At 40.9% G+C, this 25226-nt stretch overlaps 1 protein-coding gene across 2 annotated transcripts in view; it reads right to left on the bottom strand.

Annotated features, from left to right (window-relative positions):
• Positions 1-25226, bottom strand: part of LOC140269973 (latent-transforming growth factor beta-binding protein 2-like) — an 84017-nt gene that overhangs the window by 41019 nt on the left and 17772 nt on the right. For both annotated transcript variants that reach the window (XM_072365022.1, XM_072365023.1), the window contains exons 4-8: positions 10596-10858; positions 9506-9700; positions 6412-6618; positions 4626-4909; positions 3534-3636 (exon numbers count right to left, since the gene is read on the bottom strand). In XM_072365022.1, the coding sequence (XP_072221123.1) occupies positions 3534-3636; positions 4626-4909; positions 6412-6618; positions 9506-9700; positions 10596-10858 (1052 nt within the window). The remainder of the gene's footprint in view (positions 1-3533; positions 3637-4625; positions 4910-6411; positions 6619-9505; positions 9701-10595; positions 10859-25226) is intronic.

Raw genomic sequence — 25226 nt, 5'->3', positions numbered from 1 at the left:
CAAAAGAAGGCATGCCACTGTGCATTCCCAATGTTTAACTTTGCTTAGATCCAATTAAGAAATGGATCGCAAATTTCATATCAATCTTCCTCCAACTGGGATTAATTTCTCATAGTTTTAAGGTCTGCTCCACCCTGATCAGCCACACTGATGCCCAGCTAATAGCTTCATCATTCTAGTTGCGAAAGAATAACACCAAGTCAACATCAATGAATCAAATGCTGTTAGAGAAATGTAACATCTCTATCTAATCCCAGTGAGAAACTGCCATGGAGTTGTTCCAATGCATGTGTTCCATTGCTCTTTTTCTGGGAGTATGTCATTCCATCTCTGTTTTTTGTCTATTAACAACAAAAAACATTTTTTTCAGAGCTAATAAAAGGCAACCAGAACAAGCTCTGACCCCACTGTAAGATTAAATGTCTAGAGAATAGATGAGATATTATGGAGGGATGAGTTAATGTTGGGGAGCTCTGTAGGCCCCCTCATTTGCTTCATATTACTGATCAGATCTGGACTTCATGAAGAATTGTGTCCCCACTGCAGAGAGGCTCAGAGAGGACAAGGGACCGAAACATGACCTCTGTAGCACAGAATTAGAGCCAAGGCTCCTGTGGGTGTGGTGGTTATTTCATACCCTAGAGACATTTGATCTGGCTCCCAGGGAAGCTTCCCAGCATCGCCGATGGAGGGAGTCACGGAGGAAAGCTGCCCATCAATGACAGATAGAGAGATGAGGGGCTTGTGAAAAACTATTAGCTGCCAAAAGTGCAATAAGTGATAGCTGTTATAGAAAGTCATACATTGCGATTTACCTTTATTGATAGAAACATATCTTTAAGACAACCCCAGGGTTGCACAAAGAAGACTACCCTATATTATTTCAAAAAACAGATTTCTGTCAGTATCATAGTGAATACAATCTCTGTATTCTTTGTGGTGTTTTTCTTCTGTCCAAGTCTGCGGTTTGTGGCAATAGTGTGCTACGCAAGCTGTAAATAAACAGAAAATATGAGGAAGAAAAGCAAAAAGAGAAGCTACCTTACTAGTAACCAAAGCATTAAACAATTTAACTGGCTGTCAGCCTCGGCATGCTAGTCGCAAGCCTACGCATGCTAATGGACAGTCAAAGGAGTTTATAACCCAGTAGGTTGAAGGCATAGTCACCTCCTCATTTGCCACCGATGATCACTCAATTACAAGTGGCCTACATTAGTCAGTACCTGGTTTCAAAAGAGATAAAGCCTCAAACTATAAGTGCATCACCTCTGTTGACTGCTCAGTAGTCACAATTATGTCCCTCTTACTGCTTAATAGAGCATGGAGGACATGTGTAAGCAAATTGCCAAGAGCCCTTTTCTAATCATTACTTAATTCAGCATGTCATTGACTTGTTCTCTTGACCATCTCTACATTAGTTTCATAAACTGCGATTGTAGAATGAGTTCAAAGCCAAGTGTAGGTCTACTTTGTTACTCCACATCTCCATCTAAGCCAGAGGGATGGATTTGACTACAGTATTTTCTGGCTGATCTGGATCTCATTACAGTCCAGGAATCCACAGCATGTGACTTTTAAAGGCCCTGGCTCCTAAAGGCTTCGGCTCCCACTGAGATGGGACACACTGGCATTCTTGCCTCCATAATGACAGTCCTCCCTCACATAAATTGGGCACACACGCAAACACACAATTTCCCTCCTTACTGCCACAGCAATGAGATAAAGTCCCAGATATATCAATCAACTGCACTGAAATTATTCTGTGCACATTTTAAAGCTACCCATACCCAGCCTGAAGTAGAAGCAACACATTATGAATCTATATCATTGTTTCAAGTGAGGCTGATGCAACAAACACACTCACAATGATGTGGAGACAGGAAGGAAAGACTGAAAATCCTGTAAATAACAGAACATTATTAAACTGTAGTCATGCTGGCATCCTCTGTAAATATAAGGAAAAAATATGAAGTACTGAGTCTTGCGCTCAGTCAACAGTGTAATTTGCAACCAGCCATAAACTGACCAATGGCACCATTGTACGCCTAAACACAAACTAGGCTTTTATTACATAATTATCGCATACTCAGCAAGAGACACAGGAGACTTACATAAAGCTATATGACTTCGCTCTGTGATGGAAGCCGACAACTGCCTCATTCTTCAAGAATTAAGAAGAGCAACATCATTTTTCGAGGCCGTCGTCTCCAAGTTGCCTGTCATTCCTGTAAATGACTTAAACAGTACACGCCTACTTCAAGTCAAGTCAGAGAAGAGTGAACTGTAGCTTGGAGACAAATCTGTGTATCTAAAATGAAATCAATAACACTATGGAGGAATTCAAAGTATTTCTCTTATTAAAGTTTCCTCTGAGGCCTTTGGGGACACCGTACATGACTTCATTTTCCCCCTCTAACATTCTCTCTGTCTTCCTGCGTGTGACCCCAAAGTCTACAACAAGCTGCCTCCCAAAAACAGCCTCAAAAATGAGCAATCAGGGTATTCACTTTGTTTCACCCGCAAACTTCAAAGCAGGGAGGAGAACAAAACATCTGGGAGCCAAAAGAGATCATGCTTCGTAGGGACTTGGTAGGAGTGGGAATCTGGCAAGCCGAGGGAGACAGAGTGAGAGGGTAAAGAATGGATTGACATGCATTATCTATGGAGATGGCTTATGTCTGCTTCTCATTAAAGTCTAGTCAAACATGGTTCAGGCAATCTCACAGAAGTGGTATATGTGGGCACAGCCATGATATGATTCAGAATCTGGAAAATAACTGAATGTTATGTACTGAATGTTATTCTTATACAGTCTAAATCAATGAAGGGAAATTGGTGAGTCCTAATCACATGTACAGCTGTCAAGCTGAGTGACAGTTTCGATCTGCAGTGGATGGTGATGCCACCCATCCTGCTTGCCAGCTTACAACCACCCTGCTGCTTTTCCTCAAACCTACCGCAGCTCTGGTTGGAAAGCTCTTCATTTACTCACTCTTTCAAGGCCACGTTGGCTCTCTCCCGCAGGGTGGGTGGCACGCCTGCAAGGGTCTCATCTGTATGCTAAATGCGTTTTCATTTGCTTCCCAGTTTTGGTTTTATGGAAGTGAAAACAGCTCCATTTGAAGCACTGTGTGCAAGGGTGCGTCTCGAAGCTGTCTAATGAAGACTGCTGTGTGCTAATTATCATCAGTCATCAGATGAGTTTAAGCCTGTGATAAATGATGTGATAAAAATCTACTATACATAAACAATGGCTGCCAATGATTACAAAAGAAATCACTTGCTAATCTCTTTAATATGCAGCACTCAGACTGGAAAACTCTATTTAGACCAGTTGTAAAAAACAAAAATACCAAGACATTTAGATCAAAAGTAAAAAAAAAATGTATACACACAAACACACAAACTCACATATATATATATATATATATATATATATATATACAAGACCGTAAATAGGTCAGACTTTATTGTGTTATGGAACAGAACCACAAAAAGTGTTTCGATCTAATAGCTTAGTCCTGAGGGCTTACCTGGTTTGGTTGGACACTTTTGACACTTGTTAAGACCCCAGGAGGCACCAACACTTCCACAGCAATCATCTTGTTTGGTTAGGCCTGGCAGAGGCTTGCCACACTACAACAACACACATCTGTGTTATATCTATGAAAGAGTTTTTTAATAATCACAAATTTGTGCATCCATGCTTGTTTATGTACAAGTGTTTCTGTCTTGGAAAGAGTGTATATGTGGTGTATAAGGACAGAGTGAACCAGACACATGTGAGATTGTTTAGTTGGAGGAGGATATAAACACTGAGTCCTAAGACCAACTATAAACCTCCTAGCGTGCCTCATTAAGGCACTTGGTTAATTGTGAAGGGAGAGTTCTATCAAACTTGGCCAATATAATTTAACTTAAGAGAGCAGTTTTTTTTTCCAGAAGAACACAAGCTCGTTGGCAGCAGAAGATGGAAAATGGCATGCTAAAGCTTTTTTGTGGTACTTCTGTGACAATGTTCTGCTCTTCTTTGCCATTCTGACTACATAGTTCAGTTTAAAGCTTATTACTAAACCACATTAGGTTAAAAGAGGAACAAATTCTGGAAAAAAACAAGTCCATTGTGGATAAATACTTTGTCACAATTGCATAACTAAAGGCTAATGGTAGCTAAGCTAACCATGTTATTCTGACCATACGAAACACATAAATCTATAGTACAGCCAGTACTTTGTGCATAAACACTACGGAAAGTCTCCTCCCTTTAGTTACACAGAATACCACAAAGGCACGATCTGAAGCTTAACCCCGTCCTATAAATTAATTCTTATTCATAACAGACCTCGGGGACCTGTTTTGCAACTGGTGGAACATGAAATGACCAGTATGGCCTGAGCACATACAATAAATTCTGGGCATTATATAAATGATTCTTATAGGCTCACTTCCTGTTTGAGACAGAAATGTTCACAGTAGGTGATGGAATGTGAAGATAATGGCAGTTGTGTTAAAACACACTTTCAACTCCTGGTTTCATCACATTTGATTATAATACTTAGTATATATATCATATATTATATCATGTTAATATATACTATAACAGTTTCAACAGCTTAAAGCAATACCTGTCCATCGACTGTCTCCTGAAAGCATCTTCCAACATGGCCATTCAGACGGATGTGCGTTGTTGTGTGACCATTCCTATGTCCATTGGTGTGTGGGTGTTTGCTACCATGCTTATTGGTGTGTTCATTTCCATTCCCTGGCTGAGAGCGCTGCTGAACAGAGTGAGCCCCCTCTGTGGTGGCTTGTCTGTGCCCAGGCTGTACTCGAGCTACTTGGTGGATCTGGACCTCTGCCTCGGGTGGGTGCTGAATGTGGACATTCACCAAGGATGGGTGGAGAGAAGCTTAAGAAAGAGAGATTCAGAATTTACATAAAAATAGTGGGTGGTTTATAGTTTCATATTTGGAATATTGTAAGTGAGAGACTCTTCATTCAAAGCATAAAATATACATTAACGAGCAACTAACACAAACTTGTTCAACAAATGCTTGTTTAATCTCCAAATTATGAGCTCTAGAGTATACTGAGCTGTAAACGTACTGCACAACATCAACAACAACACAAAGAGTTTGGCATTTACTGGTTTAAATTAAATCATTTTAAATACCAAAGATAAATTTACTGAAGAGCTGAGAAGATGTTGCAATGTCTAGAATGGGTTCTTTTGTGTTTCAAACAGAGGGAAAGCATCATTCTTCAGGGAGTGCCAGGGTTTTTTTTCCCCTGAATCCTGACCAACTTTCATGAATCCTTATATCACAGACAGCAAAGTCTCCAAGGAGAGGACCAGAATTTATCAAGTCCCAGTGAATCTTACTTTTTATGTAATATACTGCATACTCAGTATACATAAAGCATACAGACAAGATGGATCATTTCTTTGCTATGAGAAAAAACAAACAAACCGATAATTCTTAATTTTAAAAAAACTTAAATAGTATTATAGTTTGACTTATTAAGAATCTGAATTAGATGAAATGACAACATTTTAACAAAATAATACCAGAATAGTGAAAGTCAAGTAGCAAATCTTTTGTTCATCATATTTATACAAGATTATATTTCCCTTCTCTGTTTCTGATAACCACTCCTGTCTTGATAAAAGCAGCAGTGTGCAAGCAATGTGAGGACTTTCACTGAGTCATCCATTTGTTAATTTGCTCAAAATAGAGTCTGACCTCAATAGCTGCCTCACAGAAGCAGAGCATTACACTGTAAACAATGTTGAAAATCAAGATTTAGACTTTAGAAAACGCCTTTGTGGCCTTCATGTTGCTTCAAAAGAAAAAAAGAGAGAGTGTGTGGGTGTGGGGTGGTTAAATAACAAATTGAAAGCAAATATCAAGTTGAGAGCAAATAGCCACATGCAGGCCATCCTTACAGTGCTAACGTTTGAGAGGAAACAGAGCCACAGAATCTATGAAACAAGTTATTGTTGCTAACTGTGTTGCATTAGCCCCTTCTTGATCCTCTCAAGTACAGCAGATATTTTATCAGCAAGCTTTAAAAAAAGCTGTTAAGGTTATTGCAAAACATAACCTAGTTGTAAGTTCAGAACTTTGAATATGAATCAATTTTGTGTGATCACATCATTTTACAACAGTAATGCACAGAAGCCTCTAAATGTTACACAATAATTTCTCCTTAGACAACATTCTGTTTTTGGAATTTTGGAATTCAGGGCTTCTTACTACATACATGTTCTCTATATATGTGGTGCTCTCTCTCTACAGTAGAAGCAGATTAGAATATCAGGGGTAATGTAGGGTTCACTTTCCTGCCCAAGGACACTTGTCCTGAGAAGACAGAATTACACCCCACACTGATCACAGCATAAGTGTTTACCTTGCTGATTGGAAAGAGGCAGAGTGTACATAGACAGGGATGGAGATTTTGGTTCCTGGTGGCTGGCGTCCTTGCGGCTGTGAGGAGTGGGTCTGGCAGGAGGCGGCAATGGGAGGTGACAAAACTTTCCTGTTGAGTTTGAGGGACACCAGCACAGATCCCTGCCGATGCAACGGCCACCATTCAGACAGGGGATTTGACAGAAGACTGCAGAAAAGAAAGAAGTTTATAAGTGAGAGATTAGCAAACACAACACGCCACATTTAATTACACAGCATCTTCACACACAAGGATCTGGCAATAAGAAACAGAGGAGGCAGTCCTATTAGGAAGGACATGTTTTTTAGGCTTCCTGTGGGTAGGCTTTGTTTGGAAATGGTCATGCTGTTTTCTACTTTGGCACTACCTGACACCTCATTCCATGTGACACTAATGAAATTTTTTGTCTCGAGGCCTAAGGCATGGCACTGCTATTCATGCTTTGCCTCCTTCATAGGCATGTTTTGCCTCACATCAGTAATTACATTCTCCTGAACAGGATGGTGCATGGTCATCAGTGACTCATCCAGTCATAATTTGAAAATAACATAATGAAGATTATAATGAAAATAATCAAATGATAATAACTGCATGGATGGCTGCATGGAACACTTGTTTAGCTGGCCAGGGAAGAAAAAATATGAATTTGCCAAACGATCTAATCTCATAGAAATTTCAAAGGAGAGCAAGTGCCTCAAAGTAAATTGGATCCAAAAATAAACTGTCTACAATTTGATTTATAGTTTGCAATTCACCATAGAGAGAATGAAAACAGCAATGGCCAGATGTTGTTTGACAGTGGTGCTTTCACAGACCTTTCATAGACCTTATCTTTTAGCATCAGAGATGGGTGCCAGGCCAGCCCCCTGCATACCTGGGCCTGCTCCCATCTACAGATTTGCTCTGACAGGACCTCTCCAAACTCAGGACATCAAAGAAAAGAAAATCAGGAAAAGACCATTCAAGCAATGATGAATTAAGACAAAAAGGATGACAAACCTAAGCACTGCACTGCAGTAACACACAACACAAATATAAGGGGCTGTTTTACAGGACAGTTAGAGATACGAATGGCCCACATACTGTGTGATGAAAGAGGCTGCACTTGTCATGGAATCATGCAGGGAGCTGCATCTTCTGTGCCTTTTTGAGACAAACCCACTAACAGGGTGCAAACAGAGCACAGGGAGATACTGGGCAGTCTTGATTGCATTTAGAGAAATTACCTCTATGTCAAACAGCTTTAACAGCAGAGAGACTGGAGGAGGACAAAAGGGAGGAATGCAGCAAAAATAGAAGAGTAACAAATAAAGACTGAAAGGGATTAGAAGAGAATGCTAACAGAAGAGATTGAAAACAGAGAGACAGAAACAGAAAGAAAGATGGAAAAACGAATGCAGCTGAAAAGATGTGAAGAGCCAGACAGAGACTAAAGCGGGCCAGCATTGTTGTCCAGACACACAGGAAGAGCCGACATGTGATTTGACATACCGGCTAAATTATCAACTAAAGGAGGCTATTAAAGCTTCTTAATGTGGGATGCATGTCTGCACTGGTCTGTGTCAGGCCAGTTCCAACCAAGTATGAGGCAAGAACTATTCTTAGACAAACTCTTAGTGTCGACTCCACACACAATGCTCCTTGTCTGCCTATCTGTCTGTCCATTTAACAGCCTCTAATGACCAAAGAGACACACACACTTCTCACTCACTAAAAAGACTTCTACCCTTCTACCCAGCCTGGCTTTAAAGTGAGTGTTGTACGCATGGTGTGAATCAAGAGAGCCTGCAATCATCCAGACAGATTTTACTGCACTGTGTAGGCAACATAACAACAGCATGAGATAACTGTTTGCTGTCCACTTGACATTCCTGGACGAACATGCGCAGTCAAGCAACAACAGGATGCAAGTCTAAATGGAAAGCAATTTCTTTTTAATGTGCTCTTTAGCACTATGTACTATTATATAAAGAAGGGGGATTACTGGAGAATAAAACGGGGAATAATAACAAAATGTTGTGGAAGAAGTGGAAGTAAAAGGAATATAATCTTTTGGAAGCCCTCTGTCAGGACTCTGAAGTGTTTGGAATATCAATATCATCCTCCAAAACCCCTTTAATGGGCGCATAAATCTTCAACAGCAACCTGTTTATATTTTCATAAGTCAGTTAGATTCTCACTAAAGAGGTCAGTGCATTTGTATGAAGGTTGGTTGAATGTCTGTTTGCGTTTGTATTTATGTAAGGTGAAAATGGATATGACTTATATATGTGTATGTGTGTGGTATGTACACCTTTCACCTCTAATCCTCAAGTGTTAGTTATTCTAAGTTGAATCCTTAAAACTGAAGAGAAAACTAAGAAACATGTAAAGTTGTGACCCTCCCTTTGGCACTGACACCACCCACCCCCACCCCCCCTTCCCATGGACACTCTTGTGTGAATTTTGAGTAAAGCCCCCTGGATAAAATTGCAGGTTTAATGTAATCCCTATAAAATCCTGTTCATGCTGCTACTCTTTCTCTCTTTCTGCCTCTCCCTCTCCTCTTTCATTCGTTCCTGCTCTCCCAGGGAGCATGTTAAATGGTTAACAGCGGGGCCAACCGCAAGGTGCAAACCGCAAGGAGATGGGGCTAAGTGCTGGGAGCGTGGGACCACCAGCTCCACGTGTGTGTCTATGAAGGGAGATTAGCCCCCTTATACAGAGCCCACTTTTAATCTGCTCTACCCCGTCCTCTCCTGCTTTCCCTGCCTCTCTTTCTCCTTGACAGGGAGAGTTTTGTAGCACAGCTCCCAGTCTTAATCTATACCACTCTGCCTCCTCTCTGAGCTTACTATTCAGAACAGACAGCATGCTACTGGGAACCCATTTTGTCCAGCTCACCCCATAAAAAGGAATGAGATATCAGAATGGAGACTCATAGAACCTGTGTGAGAATGATAAAGTGAACATAAAAGACACTGAAAAGGCAGAAGTGAGAGATTACAAGACAGTGCAGAGCAGAGAAAAAGACAGCCAGACAAGAAGAGTCAGAGGGCCTGAAGTCAACACTCACAGAGTCTGAAGCCCTGGTTTTTTGACTGCTGCTGTTGCTGCTGCTGCTGCTGCTGGTGCGAGGTCTCGCTATACACCGTAGTAATGTCTCCCTTCTCACAGCTGTTGTAGCAGCGCCCGGCACTGCACACCCTTCGGCACATCATAGGTGTGAAGACAATCTTAATGCGGTCCAGGTTGGAGGTGAGGTTGGCCCCTGGAAGACACACACACACCTTCTTGAGAAAGAGCAATAGCAAATACAAGCTGGAAAGAAGCTGCATCCTTCCTCCTTCAGCCTTTCAGCGACACACTCCGTGTCTGGGCAAAGGGAGGTTTATAAGTGTGCGAGGGTGTGTGCTGACGGCTGGCCAGTGGCACGCTGCAGCTGAGTGAGCAATGTGCCACAGGCCCGCAAATGGAGAGAAGAATACTATTAGGTTTACGGGCAAGCGTCCAAGCCCTTTATCTATGAAAGAAGGTGTTGTGGATATGTGTATGTGTGAGGGAGACAAAGAGAGAGTAAGTGCAAGTGAACATTGTGTAATGGTGGGAATCTGTTCAACAGCCGTTGCCCTGGCACAAGGGCAAAAAAAGAGAACCTAAAGCAGCAGACAGCTGTGTATTCTGGATAGCACATCAGAGAGAAGAGACGAAGTGAAAAGAGAGTAAAAATGAGGAAAGACTAGGTCACATTTATTTTAGTTGTAGGTAAAGGCATGAGGGTTTGGTGCCTGTCATGTAAAAGAAGTGACAGCTGGATTCCAGTGCATGGAAGAGTTCAAGCACACACAATGAACGCAGCACTGATATGAAACGTCTGTCTGTGTGATGCAGACCACAAAGACGGTAAAATGGGTGGACAGGGGGATGAGATGAAGTGCAGCCTCGAATCATGCCAGTTTTTTTTCTTGTTTCCAGTGTTCCATACAACAGTGACGCCATTAGATAGATGTGTATAGTAACCGCTTTTAACTGTCCCAGAATGGGAAGAGTTTGTTTTGAAAATACTTGGAGCAGAGGAAATGTTAGGTGCAAAAGTAAAATGAGAACACGTTGAGATGATGTTGATGGCAGACTGATTATAGGCACGTTTAGTTTCTGTTTCTTACCTGGTTGTGGTAGCAAGTTGCTGAACTGTCCATGCTGCTGGCTGTCACTGGTAGGCCTGTGACCATTAAAGGAAGGTGCATCGCTATGTCTGCTCCTGTGTTCATACCAGCCCCTGTGATCATTGCCATGACCATTAGCATAGCCATTGCTACTCGGTAGAGCATTCGAGGTTATAGGTCCAGAGGATGATGGATAACGTTTCACAGTACGGGAGGTCCCAGTCTGCTGACGGGAGGAGTCAGGAGTCCGTCTCACTTGGGACCTAAGAGTCAAATCATCACAAGACCATAAACATGTGATCTCAGATTAATGCCCCACACATAAACACAGTGAAAAAGATGCATCCATCAGCAACTTACTTTATGTGCATCAGCATGGAATCAGTCTATGTGCAGTCAACGTGTGCAACAGAAAAGAATATTCCCTAGAGAATTCCCTGTCTCAGTCATAGCTTTACTTAAATGATTTTATAGATGAGGGGCAATAGTTTTGCAATGATTTTGTTTAAATGGCATAAAGAACACATATCATTATTTAAGTGCACAGGGTTTTTCTACGAGCATCTGTTCACCTCTGAGGGGCAAGAGCATCACAAATTACTGAAAGACTGAGCTTGATATTAATGACATTTCACAAGAGCAGAGTATTCACTGCTGATTAACAAAAAACAAAGTGTCAGGCAGCCAAAGGGATTAAAAATTGCCAATCCCAATGGTTTGTGTGTGTAGTTGTGCTGTCGTGATCTCACAAAAGTGTGTGATTAAACACATTAGATCTTTCCATAACCCCCTGAGTCTGCATGACTAGATTATGAACTTGACTGTGGTCAACTAGGGGGCAACATCCAAAAAACTGCACTGGAATGGAGGAAGAATTAAAACTAGTCAATGAACAAAGCTTGACCATGACTGTGAGGGGCACATTTTTCACTGTAAGCATTTGATTTTGGGTCAGTTACTAAGCCTGTGAAGCACAACCTGGAAGCTGAGCTCATGTGAGTGACCTAGAGGAGATGCGTGCCTTTCAGACAGACAGGCAGACAGCCCTACCTGGGCTCTGGCATTGACTACGGCATGCTGGGATCCAGCTCTAAGAAAAACATCTGGATCTCACTGATCTGCCTTGACAGGGAGTGAGCAGAGCAAGACAAAGAAGAACTATGCCAGATAGATCAGGCCAACAGTTCTACATAACACACCTGTGTTCCAGCAAGGTACTCAAGGCTGTAATCAAACCCCAAATGAGGATATAAACCATGTATTAACATTCATTATGTGTGGTTTTAAGACACACATTGAATAAGCTCATTTGACCTATAGACCCACAACAATAATCAGGCAATAACATGTACATGCACACTGGGCACAAATAAGCACGTCCACACATTCACAAACAAAAAAGCAGACAAACACACACACCCTGTCCCAGCTGTGCTAGATGTAGCACAAGCCTCTGCAAGTCTCCTCATTCATAGCATACAAACCACATTCCTGCTGCCAGGATGAACAGGACACTAAATGAAAAGGGGGAAAGGGAGACAAACATTTGATAAAGGTCACGTCATTGTTTCAAAACACTTACAGCTGGCAGCAGCTGACCCAGATGCTGAATCTCTAGGGTGTGTCCTAGGGATAGGACATGACACCGGAAAACAAGAGGTTCTAGTGTCGTGGTGGGACAGGATGGATGGGAGGTGGCAAACCCAGTTACAGCTTCCAATCTATGTTATGGGTGGGTTTTTCCACCCTTAACACTGACACCTGGCCTGCAAGCATCCTGCCTCATTTCCTCAGCTCAGCCAGATGTTGTTCCTCCTGACTTTCTCACTTTTAAATGGCAAAGTTACTTCCTACGAGCATGAGCTCACCACTACCCTCTCTGCCTGCAGATCAGGGGGCACAGAGGGAAATCATGATTTACTCTGCATGCCTGATGTCATCATTGGGAACTTCAAGGCCCCTGCAGCCCGAGTGGGAACCATCCACCGTGTTCTGCATTACTTGAAAGCAATTTGGAAGAACGCTGCCAAGATTACATAGAACATGGTCTGAACAGACAGATGGAGAAAATGTTTTATGGTATCAAGTGATATCCTGTTTGAATTGGTTAAATGATTGTGTCAAAAAGAGAGCTGTTGAATTGGCACACAGTGCAACGATGAATAAAATATATGGATGCAATAAATGGAAAATATATTATTGAAGCTCAGATGTACATGCAGTAAGCTGACTCCACCTCACCCCACCTATTATGACAGGATTCTGCAGTTTCCTTCATCTCCAAACTTTTGATTGTCTATCAGGTCTTGTTATGGTTACAGCAATCCACAGCTTAACAGTTTTGCTTGATTTTCACAGTATTCAGTGTTGTCCAACAATAGTTGGTGAACACAATGGAGCAATTAGCTGAACCTCAGTGTATTTTGTTTAGGAGATGGTAAAGACTAAGAATAAAGGTAAATGAGAGTGAATAGTGAGCTCCCATTATCCAATGATGTCAAACAGTTTTGAACTTAGCCTGAAAATGTCTAACAAAGAATCCTGACTTGAGATTGATTTTGGAGAAGAGGGAGCACATTTTTGGTTGAACCTGTCGCCTTGTAATTACACATTGAGGCTGATCGGAAAATATATAGAGAGGTAAAAATAAAACTGATGAATAAGAAAACAAAAATAAAACAGAAAGAAAGATTCCCACAATGCACTATTCAAAGTAACACAGAATCTATGGTCACTAACCCAGAGTGTGGATTCAGACACAACCAGAATAACATGAACTGGTCAAATCTTACAATATAAGATGTAATTATGAAAACTATTCTATGCCATGAACATCTTTATTGAATTAATTATGAGCTATGCTTCTGTAAAATGTGAGTATGTAAAATTCTGTTCACATACCAATAGTTTTTTGACAAAACTACTGAGAGACCACTTCTATGTTGTTGCAGTTTTCCATCAGGGAAATGTCTTAGTGCTGTGATCACTCTTATTTCAGCCTATATTATGCTGGGTGTGAGATGTGAGAGCATCATGAGATTGACCACAAACATGATCCCCGCTGCATGATCTAATCTGTATGAATTCTTTATTCGCTCATTTGCTCAAAAAACATCATAAAAAGTCCTCCTTGGCACATCAACCGTTTCCTGTCATGGAGTGAGGGCTAAGGCGCTTTGTGAATAGCTTTTATCTTTACAAGAATATGGTCTTAATTTCAAGAGGAAATTGTTAGAAAGCATCATAATCCTAATAATTTTCAAGGTATTCCAACAAGCAACATTTTGCACTGGTAAACTATGAATATGGCCTCTGGTCACCTATAACAAAACAAATGAATGCTAGTCCTGTCCTAAGTAAATCAGTTCTGGAGGGTTTTCAGCAATTGATCAACAATGTAAATTCCTCACTTTATTTCCAGATGTTGATGATACAATTCGTAACCAGGAGGTGATTAATTGGTCTCGGCAAAAAACTGTAAATATCTTGCTAAAATACAGAACATGAAGGACTCTTTTTCCCTTCTATGTCTAATTTTCATGCTTTCCATTACTCCAGGATGGTTGCATGCAGATATGACATTGAAATCAATTACTCTCCAAAAAAGCATAACCTAAGGTAACAAATCTTTGCAGCACACAAGATGTTGAAATCCTGAAATGAAATCAAATTATATCAGTTGTATTATTTAGACTCTTTGATTACACTAAGGATATTCCCTGACATACAGTGTATATCTTGTCTGAGATCGAACATGTTCAGAACTGTAATTATATTCCAAGAGAAACAATGAATTCTGATAAATCTCAGGCCAAACACTTGATCAAAGTGATAGCAGGAGAAGACTCCAACTAAGACATTAAGTCATTGGCACTGTCCACCTTCACTTATTATTATTCATTTCATATGCACACATGGAAAGGAATTAGGGCTAAACTTCAGCCCTCATCTGAGGAAATTACAACTCATAGACAGTGATGGCCAAGAATCCACATTGTGCATGAAACACTACACAGCTTCCAGTGGATTGCAAAAGTATGACTTGGCACTCAGAAGCAAATCTTTTGAACCCTTAGTTGCATTACAACATGTGAATATTAGTTCTCAAACAGGCATGGCAGGCAGTGTGCATGGCAGCTCCAACCTCACCCCTTGAACCAGATGAGTTGGATGGAAGACACAGTCAGGCACTGTGAGAACACGAGTCAGTACCAGGAACTGGATGGCAGTCAAAAAGGCTACAAATCCTCTGATCTCTGGACTTCTGCTGATGCTGTACATAAACCTTGCTAGTAGAGCAAAATGAATTGGCCTTCCAAGCAAAATGCCAGGTGTTTGAAGTTTTTGTGTTCTGATGAAAATGCATGGGGGGGGGGCTTTGTTAAGGTGCCAGGAAACCCCTGTGGTGGCCTGGAAAACACCATCTCTAATCATCCAAGTGGTGACCATGTTGTTTCTGTAAGTTGTCTGCTGGGAAACAAGTGCCTCTTAAGTAGACGTAGGAATTCAGGATTTCTATGATGATCCTTACACACACATACACACAGTGACCCAGATCCTCAGGAATTGTTTATATCTTAAAATATCTCCGCAGCCCACTCTGTATGACGAGGCCCGATCAGTGTTTATGTGAAGCACTGCGCAGTAACGTATGAGCAGCAGCTGATTCATTCACTAACAGTTCTGTCTCCGAGGTGCTTTCATGATCTTCTGTCTCTACAAATCTTCTGAAGAAAAAAAGCACTCTTGACACTTGATGTATTCTAAGCAGAGGAACCTACTTTTGGGCTCAAGATCCCTTGTAGGTTGGAAAGAAGGTCAGCATAGCTGTATGAATTGTTTTTTCACAAGCTCTTTCAGCACTAGAAGCTCAGCACAGGTCCAACTTGGCAAAGCTCATTTTTCATTTTGATTTGTTTGAGAATAACAAAGTCCAAACCCACATCTAATGGGTTGGACTGTTGGCTTGTAGCAGCTAATGCAGAAAATAGAATGATATGGGGAGGTTGTCTGGTTTTTGGATGGAGCCATTTGGCTTTGAACAGACTGTCTAAACACGACAGTGTGACAGCAGGCAGAAGTTTCTGGCATGAGCATCCCCGTCTCGGTCGCACTGCACAACCCGATAGCTCCCAGGCTTGTCACTTTATCCCGTCACAGTTTTCTTTGTGTTGGACTGGACATGACCTCCAGAGTGATGAGTGGCAAACCTCTGCAACCACCACAAGGTTTACAACCATTCAGCACAAGCATTGCTCCATTCTGCGAGTCATTTGTCTTCTTATTTCAACAAAATGTTTAAAAGTTCCATTTACCTTTTTCCAACATGAAACCTCAGCCAGACATCCTTATTACATAAGTACTGCACACAATTAGGACAATTTGGAGGCTACATGGCAAATGGGTATATAAATGATGATGATCAAAGACCTAGTGTAAATCACAGTTTGAACACATTTGTCACATTCAGATAAAATGTTATAAGCTGTTGTTCATTTCAAAGACTGTGTTTGGATATGCATATCATCAGTGTAACTGTAGGGAACAGAAGGAATCCAAAAAAATGTGCAAACAGCAGCAGAAACAATGAAAACTTTGTGCTGCTCAACCACTGCAAACACTGTTGGCAACAAAGAAGAAACAAGATTTATGAGTGCATTTGGAACGCAAATTTTTGTATTCAAAGAGAGAGCTCTTTGAACTATACAGAACACAATGTAAGACGTACAAACTGATTTGGACACAACAAGGCATTGTGGCCCTATTCCAAAGTTTTTAATTGTTTCCTACCAAGAGCCATTGCAGCAGTTAGAGATTTGGATTCAGATGGTGTGTCCTGAAAAAAAATAAACTGTGCAGCACTAACTTTTTCAGGATACACGCTGTTAAACCAGGAAACACTTTGACACAGACAAAGATGATCCAGCTTTTTCCAACAGTTTTTGAATTTGAGAATGTCAAGATATTTTTCAGTAAAAGGTTCAGCAACAGATGGTGCTCCGTGTTTTACAGGCATGGAAGGAGAGTGCAGACTGTTGAAACTAGTCCCAGGAGGTGTTATTTGAGAGCATTAGCAAAGACATACACACTTGACTTTTGTTCATGTTTTGCTATTCAAAGCCCAACAGTGTTATGAATCTCTGTGACGACCGAAGAATTAACTACAGTGTAGTTTGGAGATGATCAAATATGGCAGATTAGCAGGAAACATACTGAAGCTTTATCTCTGATATTTGATAAGATATTAATTACTAATTGCACACTTAAAGTCTATTTTCTTTTAACTTTGTTGGAATGTCTCTCAGTCCCACAGCAAGACTAAGGAACAGCTTCAATTCAGAGGTTGTTTCTTAAGAGCCTTGGAGTGTTTTTTAGGAGGTGAAAGAAAGCTCTGCAAACTGAAAAATAATTAATCCTCTCTTACCCAGCCATTCAGTGCACCAAACCATCTGTACCACCAGTGGTCAAACCCCACTGTGGTCATCTCATTCTCAGGCTTTATGCAGAACGCCCTCATCCATTCATCATTCACTGAGGTCACTGTGTGCTTTTTGCAATAAAATCCTGAGGTCTGATCCTCTGCATGCACCAATAAATATAATATCCAATCCCAGGGACATTTTCATCATACTGTTGTTGTGTGTTCCTCATAGCAACGAGGTCACGCAATGGCATGGTGGTAAAGTTTTTGTTCATTTGAAACTCAAAAATAACTCAACAGCAGCCTCTGTCACATTTAAGTCCTACCCTAAATTACAGATTTTTGTGAAAGTTTAATCTGTCGCAGTAAAGGTTTTGTTTTTTTCTCGCAGCTTGCTTCGCATAATATCATGCAGCATGTGCACATTGATAAAACTCACAAGAAATCTTGATTACAACTGAAGGAAAAAGCTTGATCTCTCAGAAAATAGACACTGCTGAAAAATAAAAAAAATGCTCATTAACTTATATTATTTTGGTTTTCTTACTGTAAAGAAAAACTGAAAGTCTGAGGTTGATTTTATCTTTTTAACTTGAATACATCCAGACTTACATTTTCTTCCCGCTAACTAAGATATTTACGACCCAAGCAAGAATACGGTTAAATTGTTCTAATCTAACACAAACTATCTCTTTAAGAGGTGGCGATGCAGTTGGCATTACATTTGCTTGGAAATCGAATTTAACTGCCATTTGGAGCAAGTGGTCCAGTAAGTGTCTCCTACAATAAATAGAAATAAAAGAAAAACACCTGGTTACAGAAACAGATGCTAACATGATAAGCTCCTTACAAGTTTTCCTTGTATGCAGGTCATCTAAGGCCAGGCATCAGTGTGTATTAAAGGTCCAGTCTTTCTTTGATAACATCTCTAGTCATTATGACTTGGAAAATTGTGGGTTCTGGTAGAATATCACCCCTGAAAATCTGGGTGTGTCCGAGGGCTTATCGCACCAGCCACTGAGGCTGGATTAAATCATGCTTTCTCTGTCTGGACAGTCTTCCAGGAATCCCACTAGTAGCGGCCAGAACCTTGGTGAAATAAATTATTGTGAAGTTGGACTGATTCAGAAAGATTTTCTTTTTTGGCCCACAGCAGATAAGGCTCATACAACAACTGGCCCTTGCACACAATGAAAAAAAGAGAAGATTCCAGATAAATTTACTAAGCAAACAAAGACTGTCATTTAGATTTGTCAAAGTGCTACACAGACAAATGAGGAGATGAAGTTTCTCTTAATTTTTCTTTCTTCACCACCAGCATTAAAAGAGTTTTTTTTCTTAAATTTGACCTCAATGAGGTTTGCCAGCACAACGTGATCAAAACATATAACTACTGAAATCTACTCAATCACAAGCCAAAAGCTGTGAAATAAACAGCTCCATTTTTATCTCCAGGGGGCCTGTAGCACTGCCAATCTGTCTGTTTTCACCTCAGCATTTATAAAATAGGGTTTTCAAAATAAGAAATCAAGAAGGCCCAGATTCTTGATGGAAGCAAGGCAGTGTGGTAATTGTGGTTCAGCGGCTGGAATCAAAATGCCTGGAAGCATGGTGAGTCGAGAGGCCATTCAATATTCTCCAGTTTATTGTAGTTTCTCTGATCATTCACTTAGTGAAATGCCACAAGACGGGTCAGCAGGAAGAGCCATTACAAAGTGCTGACTGAAGCTAGGTCTATTTGCCGGTAAGCATCATATGTCAGACTGCTTTGACAATAAGCCAAAAAGGGCTTCCAAAGAAGGAGATGCTTGAGAGAATTTTAGACCAGGCACATAACACTGATTTGAAATCAAAACTTCATCAGAAATTCACACAGAACACAGGGGATACATGTCAGCATGAAAAAGGACAATACAAAACAAGGGTTGTGTGATTCTTGTTGGACATGTATCTTTGCCCTGTTTGCAGGTCTACTCCACTGCTCAGCCCCACAGGAACCCTGTGTCCTGACATCTGCATGGATTAACTGGTCCCATGTAGCCATACTGCTGATCCATATTTTCAACACCAAGCGATATATGTAGGAGATGAGCCTGATTGATGTTGTCTCCATCTGCCCGAGCACTGGAGTATGAGTGCATTCTGGGATAGGCATCCTTCTTCCTGTAACTACAGGAACAGCATTTGTGTCTCTAAGACAGCTGCATCTGCAGAAGCCTGCACGATGAGAAGGATTTGGCTACTGAGACAGAGTCCACTGGCACTGCAGCACACACAGTGTGTTTCAGATGGGGCTTTAGGAAAGTTGCAATGGAGGAAGAGAAAGACATATCTGTCCCATGCTTAGATCAGACTTCTCTATGGTCCTTTGTTCCCTCTGGCCTAGCAGGAAGCCAAACACTCATGGGACTCATCTGGCTCTGTCTCTGTAGGAAAACACACAACAAGTCTTCCTGGCCTGGCTTGGTCAGTATTGTTGTGTATTAAAGTTCCACTCATAAAACAAATTTGCAGTAAATTTAGATACACGTTACCAAAAAAAACCAAACCAACATATGCTGAATCAATCTTGGTTCATTTTTATTTTACACAAAAGTTCACCACTTCCTTTTCTTGGCAAGCCAATAAAAGAATCACCTATGGAGAGAGTGACCTTTGTAACTGAATCTTCACTCTTCCATTTTAAAGCTAAACCCTCAGTAGAAGAGGTACGGAATGAAAAAACACCACAGAGAATGTCCAGTCTTACTCCAGAAAGCCATATCCTACTCATATCACAAGAGAAAGTACTCAGCAGGGACTGAGGTCAGGGCTTGGGTCAAGTTTGTAGCACCAACATGAAGTACAAACATGCCTGCATGCCAAGAGCCAGTTAACCTGCTCTCGTTCAAGTTCATTCCCAGTCCGAATGGAGATACAAATCATAACTCAAGACACATAGTCTTGTGCCTGGTTTAGAAAAGGCCCTATTCAGATGAGAGCATACAGTACTGTTCAACCTGTGGGAATTCCCCTGCCCTTTACCCTTTTATTTTACTTTAACTTGACTCCCCTTGTACTGTACAAGGCCTCTTCTGTTCTGGCAGCAACCGAGACGGAGACATGAGGATGATTCTGGACATCACTTCTCTGAGTAGCAAAGCAGACAAGTACCAGTTGGTACAGTCAGAAAACTTTCCCAGGCTCAATGTTTAGATCTATATTTTAGCCGTCAGAACATATACATCTGATCAAAGTCAGAGGTATCAAGAGTAATATCAGATGTAAAGCTATGGGATTTGAACTTCTCTTTTAATTTATTATGGTTTCAACTAAAAAGTGGTGAGTGAATTTCCACTCCACTATTTCCAAGTTTATGATCATATTTCAGCGCCAGACTCAAGGCTTGATTCCTTCCTTAGCAGTGTGAGCGTGTGTGTGGTTGTTTGTCTCGTTTGTCTCTGTGTGGCCCTGTGATGGACTGACAACCTGTCCAGGGTGTACCCCGCCTCTCGCCCGATGACTGCTGGGATAGGCTCCAGCGCCCCCGCGACCCGACTGACGGATTAAGCAGATATGGAAAATGGATGGATGGATGATCATATTTCATTCAAGGTCTGTGTTACTTTCACATTTGATACCTTAAAGTTTTCAGTGATCATTATTACCATGAACACGGGTAGAGTAAAACAATATTTCAATACAGGTGCAGAGATCACCTACTGTAGATGGCTTTGACAGGAGCTCCGGGCAGTCCTGGTGGTGTGGTTTGTCTGGAGTGGGAGTGAAAGCGACCAGTGATCCATGATAAACATGGAGAACTCCCACTATGACCACAGTTTCCTCTGAAAAATGACTGGGTGGCTATGTGCAAAGCCTTGAGTCAACAAGCCATATAACCACCAGCCGCATTAGTCACCAGTAAAATGTTGGGGCCGACATAGACATTACAGTTAATGCAGAGAAAACTGCATGTATTGCTGTCTTTACTGGGTGTTTTCATTGTGTTCTCAACATCTGAGTATGTTACCGGGTTTAACCAAATTTGGTAATTATGTCTGACCCTATTTTCTTTCCCCTGTGGCTGTAGCTCTCTGGGAGGGCATTTCTGCTCAAAATCTGTGACAAAATTTTGGCTTCTTAAATCACAAAGAATTCCTGCTGTCCGCAAAGCAGTGTACAATGAAAAACACAGCAGTATGTAGCCTACACCTACAACCCTAACCCTAACCCAAACACCTAAAATCTGTAATCTGTTCATTCATTCAAACCTTTATTTAACAGACAGATGTACAAAATAAATCATTTCCAAGTTTTTCACAGACCAACTTCATTGGCTTACGAAAATATAACTACATCTCGAGTTTGATGGCAGCACAAACTTGAAAAGAAAGTTTAGACTGGCAAAAAAAGACACAAAGGTTCCCATAATCCACAAATAACACAGTTTAAGAAGACTCTAGTTTCAAAATATTAGTTGGTGATAGGTGAGGGTGTCAGGACCTGTGCGCTTCAGGGAGAACCTGTCTAGTTATATTCTTACTCTAGATGGCATTTCCTTTGCTTCTAGTACTACAGTGAGGAACCTTGGAGTTATTTTTGACCAGGATCTGTCTATTGACTTACATATAAAACAGGTTTTAAGGACTGCCTTCTTTCACCTACATGAGATTGCCAAAATGATGAACATCCTCTCTCAGAATGATGCAGAAAAACTTATCCATGCATTTGTTACTTCAAGATTTGACTATTATAATTCTTTATTGTTGGGCTGTCCAAAAAATTCCCTGAAAAGCCTCCAGCTGATCCAAAATGCTGCAGCCAGAGTTCTGATGAGAACTCGCGGGAGAGATCATATTTCCCCAGTTTTAGCTTTTCTTCATTGCCTCCCTGTTAAATTCAGAATTTAAAATACTTCTCCTTACATATGAAGCTCTGAATGACCAAGATCCATCATACCATAAAGATCTCATAGGCCAATATTTTCCAAGCAGGTGGGGCTGTGCTGGAGCATTTCTCAGCAAATCCTGGCGACAGACGGGGTATACCCTGGACAGCTCACCAGTCCATCATAGGGCCACACAGAGACAAACAACTATGCATGCTCACACTGACTCAACTTTGAATAATCTATTAACGTAACGTGCATGTTTTTGGATGGCGGGAGGAAGTGAGCCATTTGGAAGTGAGTGCTTTTCCAAGTGTTCACGTGACACTGTGTGGGACACTGCCTTGCCAGAGGGATGCCATTACTTAACTCTTCTTAGCTGAGTTCTCTGGGCACAAGCTAATATCAGATGGACAAACAGACAGTGGACACATGTTCTGTGGTGAGATGAGTCCATATTTTAGCTGCTTTTAGGGAAAAAAGTGACATAGTTAAAAGTTCATCCTGTCTATATCATCCTGTCCATATTACTTACAACAGCATAGCTTTGCAGACAGAGTTCCAAAATGATAAAAGTATACACATAAGAAGGAGTAAACAAACTAACTTGTGAGAACCTTTTTTTGACTAAGTATTTGAGAGAATGTCATGCCTTTTAAATGGGACTTAACTGGAGCCAGCAACTAGAAGCCATCAGTGATGTTGAGCTTTAATGCACACCTGCTTTGACTTTACTTTTGACGACAGTGATCACATTCATTCTTTCCATGCAGTCAATTGGTTCCACGCAACAGACACATTTTTCATCATCAGAATAACTAATTAGACGGAATATGAAACTAAATTGTGAGGTGTTGAGGAAAAAAAAACAGTGCTGGGTGCTACACTGGGTTTTGTGCTGTTTGAAGTACTGATGTTTGGTGGTAATGTATCAGGCTGTGACAAAAGTTAAGATAGGCCTTTTTTCTCTGTATGATACCATTTTTGTCTAATTAAATAGTTGGTAAAGAACTGCATCCCTGAACCCACAAAATGAAAGTGAACTGTAATCCTATGGTGGACATAGTCTGTTCTTTATAATGAGTCATCAGATGTAAGATCTTGAACACTGACTTGAACTATTTGCAGTATAACTGTAAACCTGTTTTTCAGGTAGCAGCTGGTAGCTGTGCCGAGTCTCATTATGTAAGCGAGACCTAAGAGAGATGACCTTTGTCAGGATGACCTGCATAAAGCAGGCACATCCTGCTCTGCCCTGTTCTGTTTCCTGCACCGAGCTGATGTCAAAGTCAACTGTGGAGTAGTGGAGTTGATATGAAGGACTCACAGGAGGTGGGGAATACGTCCTGTGCGCATTATCACTCTTCTAGCTACACCAGGAGTATTCACTACCAACCCTGACCTTCATACTGGGATTTATGGGGTTTTTAGGCTGACGGGGACCAGCTTTCACAGCCTTTACTGCTGAGCATGGTGCTCACAGGAAACACAGGGTTATAGTAAAATGCATTTGTTCCACATCACAGGTCAGAGGAGGAAACCATTATTTGGTTGTCAGCTGCACATAGGATCTACTTACTTTAAATTTTACAGTTAATCCCAGTATGAAGTAAGGTATGAAATTGTGCTCCCATGTACTAGAATCTCCCAATACTTGAGGTTCCTCTTATGTTCTTTCAATCCCACCATGAAGTTTATTTTAGGTGGTCAAACCTCTATCTATTCTGTTGGTCGAATAATTTAATAGCCCTAAAGTTAAATTGAGCTAAACAAGGTAAAGATAAGGCATCCAGGAACTTTTCTGGAAACTTAGAAGAAGACTGTAGAACTCACAATTATGTCCCCAAAGGAGCAATCATGGCTTAGGAAGCTGGGAAAGAGTGCCTGCAAATCACTTTTATGAAAAAAGTCTTGTTAGTGGGATATATTTAGAGCATCTCTAAGACTGACACTGACAACCTTGTACAGTTTACTCACTGTACACCATGAGTGTACAATGTGAACAATGTGAATTCTCAACAATTTCTCCAACTGAAGCTGTCATATGGGTTCATTCATACCTTAATTCATATGAGCGTTTCAACAAAATATATTTGGATTCCATGATGCCTGATTAAAAAAGCCTCTTTTAAGCCCCACAACGCTTAATTGATGGTCTGATGACATCTGAGCCGCACATCATCTTCTTCATGTGCAAAAACTGATTTTTTTATTTTTTAAACCATGAACAAATATTGTCTGGACACTGAGAAGGCAAAGTCTGGGAAAAAAGCAATACTCTGTGGAAATTCCCATTACCTGCATCAGCTTAATTGATTACTTTTTCTTTCAGAATGTTGCGTTTCTTAATATCCTTTTCTTCTTTCCCCTATGGTTTGTCTTTCTTTAAACTATTTCTTGTAGTTGGCGCCACTTGACAGGCTGTGTTATTTACAGGGTGCCACTGACATAACAAGCCAAGTCTGCTCAAAGAAAGACATATATAGTACCTCACACCTTCTCCAGTAATGAAAAATGAAAGCAGACTGGCTGCATGTACCGTGCGGCCCTTGCTCCCGCAACATATAAGTGGGGGCGAGGCCAACATGATCTATCTCAGTCTGAGCATCTGTCCTCCCTACTTCCCTCCTCTGACTCCTTTATTGAGCCTTGGCACCACTCTCGATATCTGACTCTCACTCTCCGTGACCTCACATTGCTCGTGCTTTCTTGGCTTTGGTAACAGTGGAACCTCAACCTGATATTTGAAACCAAGACTTGCATCCACCAGTTATCCATAGGGAACACCGTTCCACCCCTAAAAGATCATTCTAGACTGAGAGAATGTAGAAAATTCGCAGCAGTTCACAAAGGGCTCAAACAGCTTCTTGGAAGGACAAAGTCAAGTATTCAAATAATTATTGAATGAATGTAAAAATGAAGGCGATTAGCAATATTGATAGAAATTTTTATTCTATCCTGAAAATGATAGAGAAATATACTGCTTTAAACAACTATTCCTTGGATTAGCTGGTCATTTTAGAGAGGGGAAATGGCTCATGTTGAACTTAACAGCAGCTCTTACGAATGGTTAGTCATCCTCAGAAACACAGAGTTGGGATATTTGTGATTCAGGAACACTGTCTGCTTCTTACAACGTTGAACCTGCAGTTCAGTCTCACTCTATTTATCCCAGATCTGTGACTCAGAACACAAATATGTCCTGTGCGTCAAGAACAAAGAAAACACATGCATAGCAACTGTGCACTCTCCGGAGATCTTGTATTGATTAGAAGATTTACTATGACTTCAAGATAATTGTTTTGGGAAGGAGGATGTATAAAAACTCTTTTATTAACCATCT

The sequence above is a fragment of the Leuresthes tenuis genome, unplaced genomic scaffold, assembly GCF_036924035.1.
Source record: "Leuresthes tenuis unplaced genomic scaffold, fLeuTen1.0.hap1 SCAF_15, whole genome shotgun sequence".
In the NCBI taxonomy this organism is placed as follows: Eukaryota; Metazoa; Chordata; class Actinopteri; order Atheriniformes; family Atherinopsidae; genus Leuresthes; species Leuresthes tenuis.
This window is presented reverse-complemented; position numbering and strand designations above follow the sequence as displayed.